Consider the following 12,220-nt stretch of genomic DNA (forward strand, 5'->3'; position numbering starts at 1 on the left):
AATATCTCCATTCGCCGGTCGAGAGCCTGCAAAAACCAGTTGGGTCCTGGGAAATGACAGTGGACAGCTGCAGGCTCAACCAGGGAGTAGCCCCAGTTGCAGCTGCTGTGACAGATGTGCTGTGTTTGCTGGGGCAGCTTAACCGAGCATTCAACTTATGGATTTCATAAAACTTAAAAAGTCTATGAGACTTCCCTGGCGGTCCAGTGGTTAGGACTCCATGCTTCCAATGCAGGGGGTGTGGGTTCGAGCCCTGTTCAGGGAACTAACACCTCACCTGCCGCGGGGCACAGCCAAAAAATATCGGGCTGGCCAAAAAGTTCATACGGGCTGTGCTATACCATCTTACAGAAAAACCTGAACAAACTTTTTGGTCAACCCCATAAATAAATAAATTTTCAAAATACTAATAATAAAAAGTCTATGTATCAAACGACACTACCAAGAGAGTGAAAAGACGGCCCATAGACTGAGGGGAAATATTTGCAAATCATAATTCTGATAAGGGCCTAGTAACCAGAATACATTAAAAACTCCTATAACTCAACAACAGAAAGACAAACAATCCAATTTAAAATGGGCAAAGCACTTTCACGGACATTTGTCGAAAGAGGATATACCAACAGGCACAAGAAAGGAAGCCCAGTGTCCCTGGTCATTAGGGAGATGCCACTTCATGCCCACTAGGGTGGCTATAATTTAAAACAAACGAATAACAAACAAACAAACAGAAAAGAAATATCAAGGAGCATGTGAAGAAATTGGAATCCTTGTACATTACCAGTAGAAAATGTAAACTGGTACAGCTGCTACGGAAAATAGCAGTTCCTCAAAAGTTTCACACAGCATTATCATATAACCATCAAATCTACTTCTGTTTTATTTGTAAAGACTTTAAAATTTTATATTGCAAGTGTTTTCTGGTGGTTCAATATCTTCACTTTGTACCAAAAAGGTTCCTTTTGGGTTCTGATTGAAATCACATCAGCGACGGATCCATCCAGGGAGAGTGGGGATTCCACAGTCTCCAGTTTCCTGCCCACAACTCTCTCGGGTCCCAGGGGACACAGGATGTGTGTGTTCTTCGGTAAAGTTTACTATTTCGTTCACAACTTAATTTCCTAACATTCCTCTTAGGTGCTTCACAGTTTGGGCTGCAGTAGTGCTGGGCATCTTTCCCTGTTGTGTTCTCACACGGGCACAGCTGGTGTGAGGGAGGGGCTGCCAGTGGCTGGGAGTTTATCTCACGCCCAGCCCATACCTGGATGTGACTGAAGAACGGAGACAGCCACTCAGCAGAAACTTGCGTCGTATACTCCCTACAAGCTTTCTGGAGCCAAAGAACAGCTGAGAAAACAGATTCTTGCAACATACTCACAAGTTTACTGAGTAGAAGCTGATTGTAGAAAACGGCAGCAGCCCTGATGAGGGGCTCGTGCAACAGCTCCAAACATCAACAAGGAAGGGCAGGCGTGGGAGCCTTCTGCTGGGGCCACGCGCACACCCTGGGGTGGGGGGGTTAAAAGCAGATATCCCCAGCACCTCACACACACTCACACCCTCCTTCAGCCCCCCTGCCCCACCATGGCCGCGTCCACCCTGTCCGTGTGCTCCAGCGCCCAGAGCTACGGCAGCGGCTCTGCCTGCCCGGTTCCTGCACCGGCTCCTGCTGGCAGGTGGACGACTGCCCAGAGAGCTGCTGCGAGCCCCCCTGCCGCGCCCCCAGTGGCTGCGCCCCGGCCCCCTGCCTGACCCTCGTCTGCGCCCCAGTGAGCTGTGTGTCCAGACCCTGCTGCCAACCAGCCTGCACCGGCCCCTGCACGGCCTCGTGCCGCCGGCAGTCTAGCTGCCAGCCCCCCGCTGCACCTGCTCCCCCTGCCAGCAGGCCTGCCGTGTGCCCGTCTGCTGCACACCTGTCTGCTGCACACCTGCGTGCTGCGAGCTCGTGTGCTGTGAGGCCGCCCCCTGCTCAGCCCCCTCGTGCTGCCAGCCCACCCCCTGCCCCTCGTCCTGCCGCAGACCCTCCTCCTCCGTGTCCCTGCTCTGCCGCCCCACCTGCTGCCCTGCCTGCTGCGTCCCCGCCTCGGGCACGTCCTTCTGCTGACCGGCTGGATCGTCTGCGCCCCACAAGCTGCTGTCTCTCGGGAGCCCCTGCCCCTCTGCTGGCACCAGGACCTCCCCTCTCCCCATCGCTTGACACTCAGTGGTTGCCCAGAGGGATTTGAACCTGCCGTCCATCCCACAGACCCCTCGACCAGGGTGGACTGCGGGCCCTGGGCGCCTCCTCTGCGGGTTGGCAGCTTGAATCCCATGTGACAAAGGTTAGCTGCTATCATCAATAAAACACTGTGTCCTCCTCAAAGACAGAGTCTCAAATCCGAGTTCAAGCAGCTGAAAGACCACAGGATCTGAAAGCGGGTGTCATCTGCACGCTCTGTGTCCCTTCCTACCCCAGGGCCCACCCTCCCCAAAGCCGGCAAGGGAGACGGGCATGGGGGCAGAAGGTTCGGACCCTGAGCGGGCCCTGGGCTCCTCCCATGCCCACCCCCCTGCCTGTGCAGGTTAAATGTACGTGGGGAGCTGCAGAAACCTTGTTGGGTCGGGATCTGAGAGTCCAGGACTAGCACCGTTGGAGGGAGGTGCCCACCCAGAGGAGGCCTGCCTGCATGCTGGTCTGCGTACGAGTTCCTGTGGGCCCCGAGGGCGGTGCAGGGTCGGTTCAGACATCACTCATTCTACTCAAGATTTCAAGGCCTGAGTGAGAAGGCACAGAGCAAAAAAGACACCTTGTGAACAAACCCTCAAGACAGCGGGGAGGATGAGCCTGCAGTCTCAGTGGACCACTAGCTCTAGAGTCAAACGGGCAGCAGTCAGACTGATGATGTCAGCATCCAGCACCCTACTTATCCCCCAGTCACGAGCAGGCTGATGGGGTCCGTAGGAGCAGAACAGTGGAGGCCAGGCAGGCGGGACCAGGAATTGAAGGCACCTCCCAAGGGGCTCCACCCCCACCCCAGCTCAGCTCCATCCAGGGAAGAGGGGACAGAGCAAAACCCGAAGAGGATCTTTAAACAGGAAATGGCCAGATTGCAAACCTGCCTCAGCTCTTAAATCTCTTGCCCCAGTTTATTCAAGACCTGTACCCTTTACCTGTTCATTCAAGTTTTAAGAAAATATAACCATCTCCTTATGGACAATGGACAAAGGCCCTGATGGACTCTGCAAAGCACAAAGAGTTAAAAGACATAGAGAAGGTTCCACTTCACCCCAACCCAAGAAAAGTGAAGTACAGGGATGTCGACACACGTGGAAACCAGAACCCACAACCCACAGGGACACTAAATCGTCCATCAGAAGGATGAGCAGGGCGTCTTCGGGGTTCCTGACAGGACAGCAGTGTCGCCATGGACAACACGAGCAGGACACGCGGCCGCACGTGCACCAAGTGACACCAAGCAGAAAACAGGCTGACTGCTGGCGCTGCGGGTGTCCACGCCGGTCAGGCCACAGCGCAGGCCCGCAAGGAGAGAATCGGTTAGAGACATCCAGGTCTCTTCTTTGGAGAGCTTGTTTAGAACATGTTTGTAACAAAACAACAATTCTAAATCCTCTGAGAGCGTCCAGAACTCAGGAGAGCTCCTCCGTCACCGTGACACATCTATCACCCACGTGACTAAGACACGGACAGTCACCACCCTCAAAGGCATCCCATGAAACAGGAGCAACCCGCGAAGCCTTTCTCCCCTGCCTGGTGGACAGCCTGGGGGTGTCCGGGAGGGTGTCGGAAAGGCCAGGAGGTGACATAAAATGGCCTGGCTTGGATACAGGTGAAAATAAACAGGCCTGGCAGGGAGGTTTGGTTTGAAAGCAAGCCTGGTGAGAAAGTGCTGGAGAAGTGGGTGCTCTAAGAATTCCTTCTGCACTTCACACCCTCATGATCATGTGACATCACAGTGATGGAAGTTTCTAGATATGGGCCTTCCAACAGGAAGGATGCCCTGAAGGCACTCCTTGGACTATTTCTTCGTTCCCAAAGAGCTCCCCGCCGGCACCCTACTGTGGCAAGAGCTTCTTGGGGATGGTGCCTTCTCTGGGCATCCCCTCAACGCCCTCCCCAGGATGGCCCCAGTGTCCTTGCTCCTGAGGGGCCCGCGTTCACACCACGGAGGCTGAGCTGGCACTTTCTGGGCCATCCCACATGCAGGCCTGCACCTTCCTCCCATAATCGCCGTGATTCCGGACACGAGTGGGGCCTCTGTGCACAGTGAGCTCGTCAGGTGTCAAGTGAGGCGGGATTCTCAAATTGGACTCTCCTGGTTCCTCAGGAACAAGAGGTCAGATGTCACAGGACAAGGGGAACGGCGGCGCGGCCACGCGGGTTCACGAAGGAGGGGCTGGACTCGTCTTGCAGCTTTGAGCTGCCCCTCTGGTGGGTTGAATTGTGTCCCCCCACAAAGATATGTTGAAGTCCTAACTCCCAATACCTCTGAATGTGACCTTAGTTGGAAATGATGTCCTTACAGATGTGATCATGTTAAAATGAGGCCAGTGGGGTGCGCCCTAATCCAAAGACATATGGCGGTGTCTTTATCAAAAAAAAAAAAGGAAACTCTGGACACAGAGGCGAGAGCAGAGGGAAGATGTTGTGAGGGTGAAGGCAGAGATCGGGGTGATGCCTGTACGAGCTGAGGAACCCCAGAGACGCCAGCAAACAAACGCCAGGAGCCGGAAGAGGGGATGGATTCTCCCTCGCTGCCCTGGGAAGGGACCAGCCCTGCCCACACCCTGATCTCCAATTCTGGCCTCCACACCGGGAGACCATACATGTGTGCTGTTTAAGACAGTACCCTGGCAGCGGCCAGGCAGCCCAGCTTTGCAGAGGCTCCCCCTGCACCACAGCCCGCAGGCACCCGGCACGCGCTGGCCCTGCAGCCATGATGCCCACGAGGAAGGTCAGCTCCCCTGAGGCAGTGGTGAAGCAGGAGCCCGAGAGGAGATCGGCGGGGCTGTCAGCTAAAACGCCTCCTGCAAAAGTGGAAACGAAGTCAAAAAAGTGGCTGGAAAGAACATATCTTCAGCCAAAAAAAGTGCAAACAAAAGGGAAAAGGGGAGCAAAGGGAAAACAGGCTGAAGTGGCTAACCAAGAGACTAAAGGAGACTTACCTGCAGAAAACGGAGAAACTAAAAACGAGGACAGCCTGCCCTCTGATGAAGGAGGAGAGAAAGAAGCCGAGTCTGGTTAATATCACACACACCCCATCCTATCAGTGGTCCCTGTCTCCCTTCTTGTACAATCCAGAGGAATATTTTTATCAACTATTTTGTAAGTGCAAGTTTTTTAGTAGCTCTAGAAACATTTCTTAAAAAGGAGGGAATCCTACCTCATCCCACTTTTTTTAAGAGTAAATGCTTTTTTTTTTTTAGTTTCCCAAGGAGAATTGTATGGATGGCACTAGTTTATTTCCCTTCCAAAAAAACCAATTGAGGGCTTCCCTGGTGGTGCAGTGGTTGAGAGTCTGCCTGCCGATGCAGGGGACATGGGTTCGTGCTCTGGTCCGGGAAGATCCCACATGCCGCGGAGCGGCTGGGCCCGTGAGCCATGGCCGCTGAGCCTGCGCGTCCGGAGCCTGTGCGCCGAAACGGGAGAGGCCACAGCAGTGAGAGGCCCGTGTACTGCAAAAAAAAAAAAAAAAAAATTGAAGCTAAATGAAGTAAACAGTCTCAAGTTTTTATTGTCTTCATAATAAAACAAAATATGAAGCTGAGAACTGGATCCCTTGGCCCTTTCTCTTCTTATCTCGTCCCAGTTCAAAATGCCTGCACCTCTGAAGAGCCAGCGTTCTCTTATCTGCAGTTGGGCTCAACGCATTCAAGCCTCAGCACAATCTTCTTTGTAGTTTCAGCCTTTTTCCGGAAAATCGGCTCAGTCTGCCCACCATAGCCACTCTGCTTCTGTCAGGACGCCGCTGTCCCTGGGCACACAGAGAATCCTTGCCCTTGTACTGTGTCTCTTTGTGGGGCCGGTGGGTTTTAGGAATGCTCACCACGTCTGAGAGAGCACTGTCGGCGCGGAAGGAAGGTGAATGTCTTTTTTTAAGGGGTGAAACCACTTGCTGTTTATTTTTTGGTACAATGAGAAAATAGTGGGATATTGAATATGGGAGGCTTTGACTGTCTTGGGTGTCAGCTTAACATTCCACAGATGGGGGGTAGCTTTTATATCCTATAATACAAAGCATGCTACGTGGCAGTTTGGAGTCAGTTGCGCATTTAATGTCTTGAACACTTTAAATTACCTCTCTTCTCACGTTGTTTCTGGTAGAATTGTTTCCTAAAGCAAACCACTCATCCCTTGATCTTGGCTCTCCTGGGCAGAGTTTTGTGCACTCTGTAACAACTTCGGTCGTGGCAGTCCAGTTCTTCTAGTAACTTTGTTAATGTGCTGTGAACGATTGACAATTTGAGTATGTAGTGTATGTGATATTAAACTGTGAATTAGTGGACCAAACGTAAGGTAGATAGCTAGTGGGAAACAGCTGCATAGCACAGGGAGATCAGCTCGGTGCTTTGTGACCCCGTGGAGGGGTGGGATAGGGAGGGTGGGAGGGAGATGCAAGAGATATGGGAACATGTGTATATGTATAACTGATTCACTTTGTTATAAAGCAGAAACTAACAAAAATAAAAAAATAAAAAATAAATTGTGAAATAGTGGGACTTGCGATGTCACAGCATATCAATATTTGAAGCTATTGGTACTTGATATCCCGTCAAGGAACATTGCCTCCCGATTTCGAGCTGGAAAGTCACTGGAATAACTGTTCAGAAAAGAATCACAACGACATGATGTTTTAGATTTTTGGTACATACGTTAAGAATTGTCTACAAATTGAAATGTCTGTGTGCTGAGCCTCAAAACAACCAGCAAAATTTAAATTATGAAAGAAAAAACAATAAAAAAAGACAGTACCCAGTCTGTGTACTTTGCATCCCTGGACATTACCCCAGCCCCTCCCCAACTCCAGCCCCCTAGACAGGGTGGAGAAGCCAGGAGGGGGTCTATGTGTCACGGGTCCAGGCCCGCGCCTGCCGGGGTCAAGAGCCATCCCTGGAGAAAGATGTGCCGTGTCCCCTCACCCTCCTGAGGAGGAGGGACTGTCCTCTGCAGGCAAAGGAGGGGCTCCCAGGGGTCACCAGGGGCGTGGCAGAGTCCCCTGCAGGGAGGCCCACCACTGCCCGCTGCCAAGGTGCCCAGAATCTGCGCTGGACGCTCAGGGGCAGGGTGGCCTGAGAGTCCCCACACGTGGGAGAGAGGACAGGGCCAGCTCTGGCCGGGGGAGAGAGCCTGGAGCGGGACAGACCTGGGCAGAGACATCATCAGCTACAGCGAGCGCCAGAGGAGGGCAAGGACCCGCTGGCGGGGCTTCCTCCCCCGCTGGGGGCTGAGGGTCCTATCGCCCAGCAGGAAGGGCCCCCGAGGAAGAATGGCTCCAAGACCACACAGCAGGGCGAGGGGAGCTGGCTCCCCTCCTTCCCTTCGTCCCCCCACCTCTGCCCACGGCCCTGATGGTGCAGCTGGCAGGACCGCGGAGGGAGGGTGGAAGTCCGAGGCTGTGTCGTCAAGAAGCTGGACTGTCCTGCGGCTGCCCTAACAAGCGCCAGGGACACGTGGCTGAGACAACGCACAGTGTCACCCCACAGCTCTGGACACCAAATCCGGAGCGAGTCTCACGGGCCACAGTCACGATGTGGGCTGCCAGCTTCTCGCCGCAGGCTCCGGGCAGAGTCTGATCCTCGTGTCTTTCAGCCAGAGGCACCACGTCCTCAGCTCGTGACCTAGCGTCTGGCTTCCCTCTTCCCGCGGCCTCCCCTTCTGTGGCCGAGTCTCCCCAGCCCCTCTCCCAAGTCCCCCCCGGATGACTCAGGACCATCCCCCATCGCAAGACCCTTACTTTACTCTCGTCGGCAAAATCTCTTTGCCGTGTGAGGGGACGCATCACAGTCTTGGGGTCGGGCCGTGGGCATCTCTGGGGGACCACGGAAGGTCCCCTCGAGGCTCTTTCCCACCCATCAGGAGGCAGAGGAGCCCTGCTTGCCAGTGGAACATCTCGTTTCCATTTAGACTCGGGGTGGGGGGACGCGGGGCACCACGTATCAGCTGCTGAGCAGAAGAGCTTTTCACCTAAAAGGGGTCAGTGCAGGAAGTAAGTGACTTGCCCTCAATCCACGCAGAGCAGGGTGAGGACTGATCTCGTAAGTTCGGGGGACGGAGTGGGGTCCCTCGGGCTGAGCGCTGGGAGCTTGCCCCTCGGCCGAGAGGCCGCCTTCCCACGCTCGGGCACCCAGGGCAGGGCAGGAGGGGGCCACACACACAACGGGCTTGCAGCTCACAGGCACACACACAGCAGGCTCGTGGCTCACAGGCACATGGCAAGAAGGATGGCAGACGCTGGGCACACAGGAGGCCAGCTGGCAGGCCTCAGAGCAGCTGGCGTGGCACACGGTGGCGTGGGGCTGGGTGCGGTCAGGGCAGAGGATAGGGCTGGTCCGGAGGCTCCTTCCCTGGGGCAGCCTTCATACCCGGGCTGTGGCGTCCTGGCCACGAGGCACCCGGGTGTCTTCTTCGTGGCGGCCTGTTGTCTTTCCTCCTCGTCCCCCACTCGGGTCTCTTCCTGGGGTTTCCAGTGGCAGTGACTCAGTTCAGGAAGCTCCTTCTCAGCTGGAGGCTGACGGTGACCCAGTGGCCCTGTGATTTCTGGAATCGGAGCCTGGGTTGGATGGGGAAAGGCCGTCAGTTGGGGACAGGGGCCCCACTTCATGATTTTCAAGGCCCTCCCCAGGTTAACACCCTGTCCTTTGTCCACAGAAGCAGAGTCACACTCACCGCACCAGCATCCCCCCTTGCGATTTGGAAACTCAGTGATCCAGAAGGTTCTCCCTCAGGGTCGGGCGCCTCACTGGGGGCTGTGCCCACGTTATGGCCATGATCGTAACGGCAGGATTCCAGCTTTGTGCCAGAGCTGAGCTAAGCATTTTACGTGGACTCTCTCGTAACTGATCAATTATCAATCCTGCCACCATTCAAGGGCAGGCTCTGCACAGATGTTCAATCAGGAAGATCTGGAAGGATCCCAGGACGTGTGCACATTCTCACCGCTGCAAACGGAGAAGCAGGCATTGAGGCTGCCCAGCCTCACTCTGGAATCCATGGTCTTTCCATTGTGCCTAACGGTTCTGGGACCTTAGGGGTGGTCTGAGATTCTTGGATCTGTAAACTGGAATATTTTAAAATCAGATTTGGGGATTTTGTCCAGTATTTCCTCAAAATATTCTTAGGTTTCAATGTCATTCTCTTCTCCTTCTTGGGTTGAAATTCCTTGTGTGTTAGCCCTTCTGATATGGTCTCATAGGCCCTCTTCATTTTTCTTAACTCTTTGTGCCTCTTCTTCAGATTGGATTCTTTCTACTGATGTGTCTTCAACTCACCGAATCTTTCGTCTTCCATCCATGATCTGAGCCAGTCCCTCTGCACCCGTTCCCTAGCACCTCTTGCTGCTCCTGGAACACGCCGGTTTCTGCAGCAGGGTCCTCACAGCCCCTTGACTGCCACAGCCTGGAGCACCGTCCCTGACCCTTCACTGCACCCAGTGCCAGTTCAGCATCACCGCCTCCCCGAGGCCCCCAGACCACCCACCAGCACCCACTTCTCTCTGTCTGCTGAACCTGCTTTCCTGTCCAGGCCTCAGCGCCCCCTGGAATGATTCCATGCATTCATTTTCCATTTATTCACCGCCCTGGAAAGCTCGTGAGGCCGGACGTCTCTGTTGCCTGCCCAGAGCATAATCTGTTGCATGAACAAATCAGTTCTTGTACGATGACGTAAGGCAGAGCTGGCAAACTTTCTGTAAAGGGCAGAGGCTTTGCAGCCACACCGTCTCACTCACAACGACTCAGCGCTGTCGGGGAAAAGCAGCCTTAGAGACAGTAAACGCACGGACGTGTCTGTGCCCCAGAGAACTTCATTCACACGCAAGCAGCAGGACAGACTTGTCTCGCAGACAGCAGTTTGCAGACTCCTGCTTCAAAGTTTTCCTGTGTGAAATAAAAACTCAAAATACATGACGACCTCAAAGTCTTCATTGACGGCATGAGATAAAAGGGTGCTGCACTCTGAGTGGATCCTGGGGTGCTCTGTGCACAGAGATGGCCTGGAGAAACACCACGAACCCCGCGGGAAGGCAAACCAGAACATCCTGTTTGCAGAAGGAGGAACTGGCCTCAAAGCCAAACTAATTTATGGTGGAGAACAGCACAGGGAAGCGCGTCCCAGGATAATAAGATGCTGGGGAAGCACGATGACAGCAGCCACGAGGAAGTCAACAGCTGTGCTTCTGTGTCGCTAGGACGCCCACAGCCCGGGTATAAAGGCCCCCGGGGCGGCAGCCTGCAGACATCACCACCCTCCTCCCGACACCAGCCCAGCCCCACGCCACCGTGTGCCACACCAGCTGCCCCTCAGGCTGCCAGGCTGCCTGTCGCGTGCCCAGCTCCTGCCAGCCGTCCTGCTGCACGTCCAGCCCCTGCCAGGCGACCGGCATGCCCGTGAGCTGCAAGCCAGTTGTATACGCGCCCGTGAGCCGCAAGCCTGCCGTGTGTGTACCCGTGAGCTACAAGCCCGTGAGCGTGGCCTCCTCCTGCCATTCCTCTGTGCGCCGCCAGCCCTCCCGCCCCACCCTGCTCTGCAGACCCGCCCCCGTAGCATCCCTTCCGGCCTCTGATCACGAGGCTTCTCCCAGCTGCTCCCAGCGCAGACGGGGCCACACCTGTACCCCTCCCGGCACGAGTGCTCGGTGGGCCTCCAGGTTCTGCACGTGGCAGACGACAGGCACGCTCGGCCAACCCTCTGAACTCGGGCGAGGAGGAGGCAGGATGATCTGGGCCCTTCTGTGAGCTGGCGCATGCCCCCTGGGAAGCCCTGGTCCCCAGGGTCCTCCTCTGTCTCCAGCAGGAAACCACGCCCCACGTGAGCCAAATAAACCGTGCCTTCTCAATGCAGCCTGTCCCCCTGTTTTAGCTTCACATATTTTTGAAGCTTCCTTCCTGAAAGTATATCCAAATCGCAAGCACGGAAGACCCTCCTCAAAGAGCCCTCTTCCCGATGGCTCAGCTGAAGGTCCTTGGTGGGTGGAGGGTGGGGGAAGGTGTGTCCTCACGTCCACCACTCGAGACTCACATTGTGGATGGGGAAGGATTTCCCCCACCCCGAGTGGGGCACGGGAAACAGGCCTGGGTCCAGGGTCCCACCTGGTGCCTAAAGGATGTCTATACAGGGAGGGCTGGAAACATTCACACAAACCCACCACACACACAAAAGGGGGTCCAGCCATCCCAGGGAGAAGAGGCAGAAGTCCGAGAAAGCCTCATCCCCAAGCCCCAGGCACACAGGGCCTGCCAAGGCTGACCCTGGGCCGGGACCAGAGACCCTTCCCTGCCCCCTGGCTCCAGCCTGGCCAGCACAGATGCCTGAGCAACATCGTTCTCCACCAGGGAAAGGCAGATGCGTGCAGAGGGCCCTTCTGTGTGCCAGGCATGTAGGACAGCTGAAAATATAGGACAGAGTGAAATCACTCTGCTCCCCAACGCTTATCCTAAGCAGGAGGCACAGGTCCCCACAAGGAATCTGAAGTTGCTGATACCCTGAAGGTCCTCAAATAATAATAAAACCCAATCCAAGGTCAAAGCAAGTAGATTCAACCCTCCCCTCACACTGACGACCTGACAGAAGAGACAAAACATACCCATTCCCAGAAGGAAACATTGTTTATGTCCATTTAAATTAACACATATCTGTTATTCAACAAAATTAACAGATATACAAAAAAGCAGGGAAAAATCAATCCATTGTCAACAGACAAAGCAATCAACACAACTAGACTGAAAATGACCCAGATGTTGGAGTTGTCAGAATGAAAGTTTAGAATAACTATGAATAGTGAACTAAGTGAGACAAAGAAAGACAAATACTGTATGATCTCACTTCTATGTGGAATCTAAGGCAAAAACAAAACTCATAGATACAGAGAAGAGATTGGTGATTGTCAGAGGTGGGGAGACGGGTGGGCAAAATGGGTAAAGGGGATCAAAAGGTAAGAACGTCCAGTTATAAAACATATAAGTCCTGGGGATGCAATGTACAGCATGGTGACCATAAGAGGAAACA

General features: G+C 54.4%; 2 protein-coding genes and 1 pseudogene across 3 annotated transcripts; all 3 read left to right on the plus strand.

Annotated features, from left to right (window-relative positions):
- The first annotated feature begins 1,584 nt into the window (after positions 1-1,584).
- Positions 1,585-2,104, plus strand: LOC307186429 (annotated as a pseudogene). The gene has a single exon. The product of its transcript is annotated as an uncharacterized misc_RNA (transcript).
- Positions 2,105-4,933: 2,829 nt separating this feature from the next.
- LOC307186504 (non-histone chromosomal protein HMG-14-like) lies at positions 4,934-5,243 on the plus strand (the record flags this gene model as incomplete). Its single annotated transcript, XM_079921670.1, has 1 exon — positions 4,934-5,243. Exon 1 carries the CDS (start codon positions 4,935-4,937, stop codon positions 5,241-5,243), a length of 309 nt encoding a protein of 102 aa, XP_079777796.1. The 5' UTR covers position 4,934.
- A 4,631-nt stretch (positions 5,244-9,874) lies between these two features.
- LOC307186430 (uncharacterized protein) lies at positions 9,875-10,950 on the plus strand (the record flags this gene model as incomplete). The annotated part of the gene is made up of 2 exons (XM_079921470.1): positions 9,875-9,879; positions 10,428-10,950. 2 exons carry the CDS (start codon positions 9,875-9,877, stop codon positions 10,948-10,950), a joined length of 528 nt encoding a protein of 175 aa, XP_079777596.1.
- Between the last annotated feature and the right edge of the window lie 1,270 nt (positions 10,951-12,220).

Source organism: Stenella coeruleoalba, assembly GCF_951394435.1.
Source record: "Stenella coeruleoalba genome assembly, chromosome: 5".
NCBI lineage: Eukaryota > Metazoa > Chordata > Mammalia > Artiodactyla > Delphinidae > Stenella > Stenella coeruleoalba.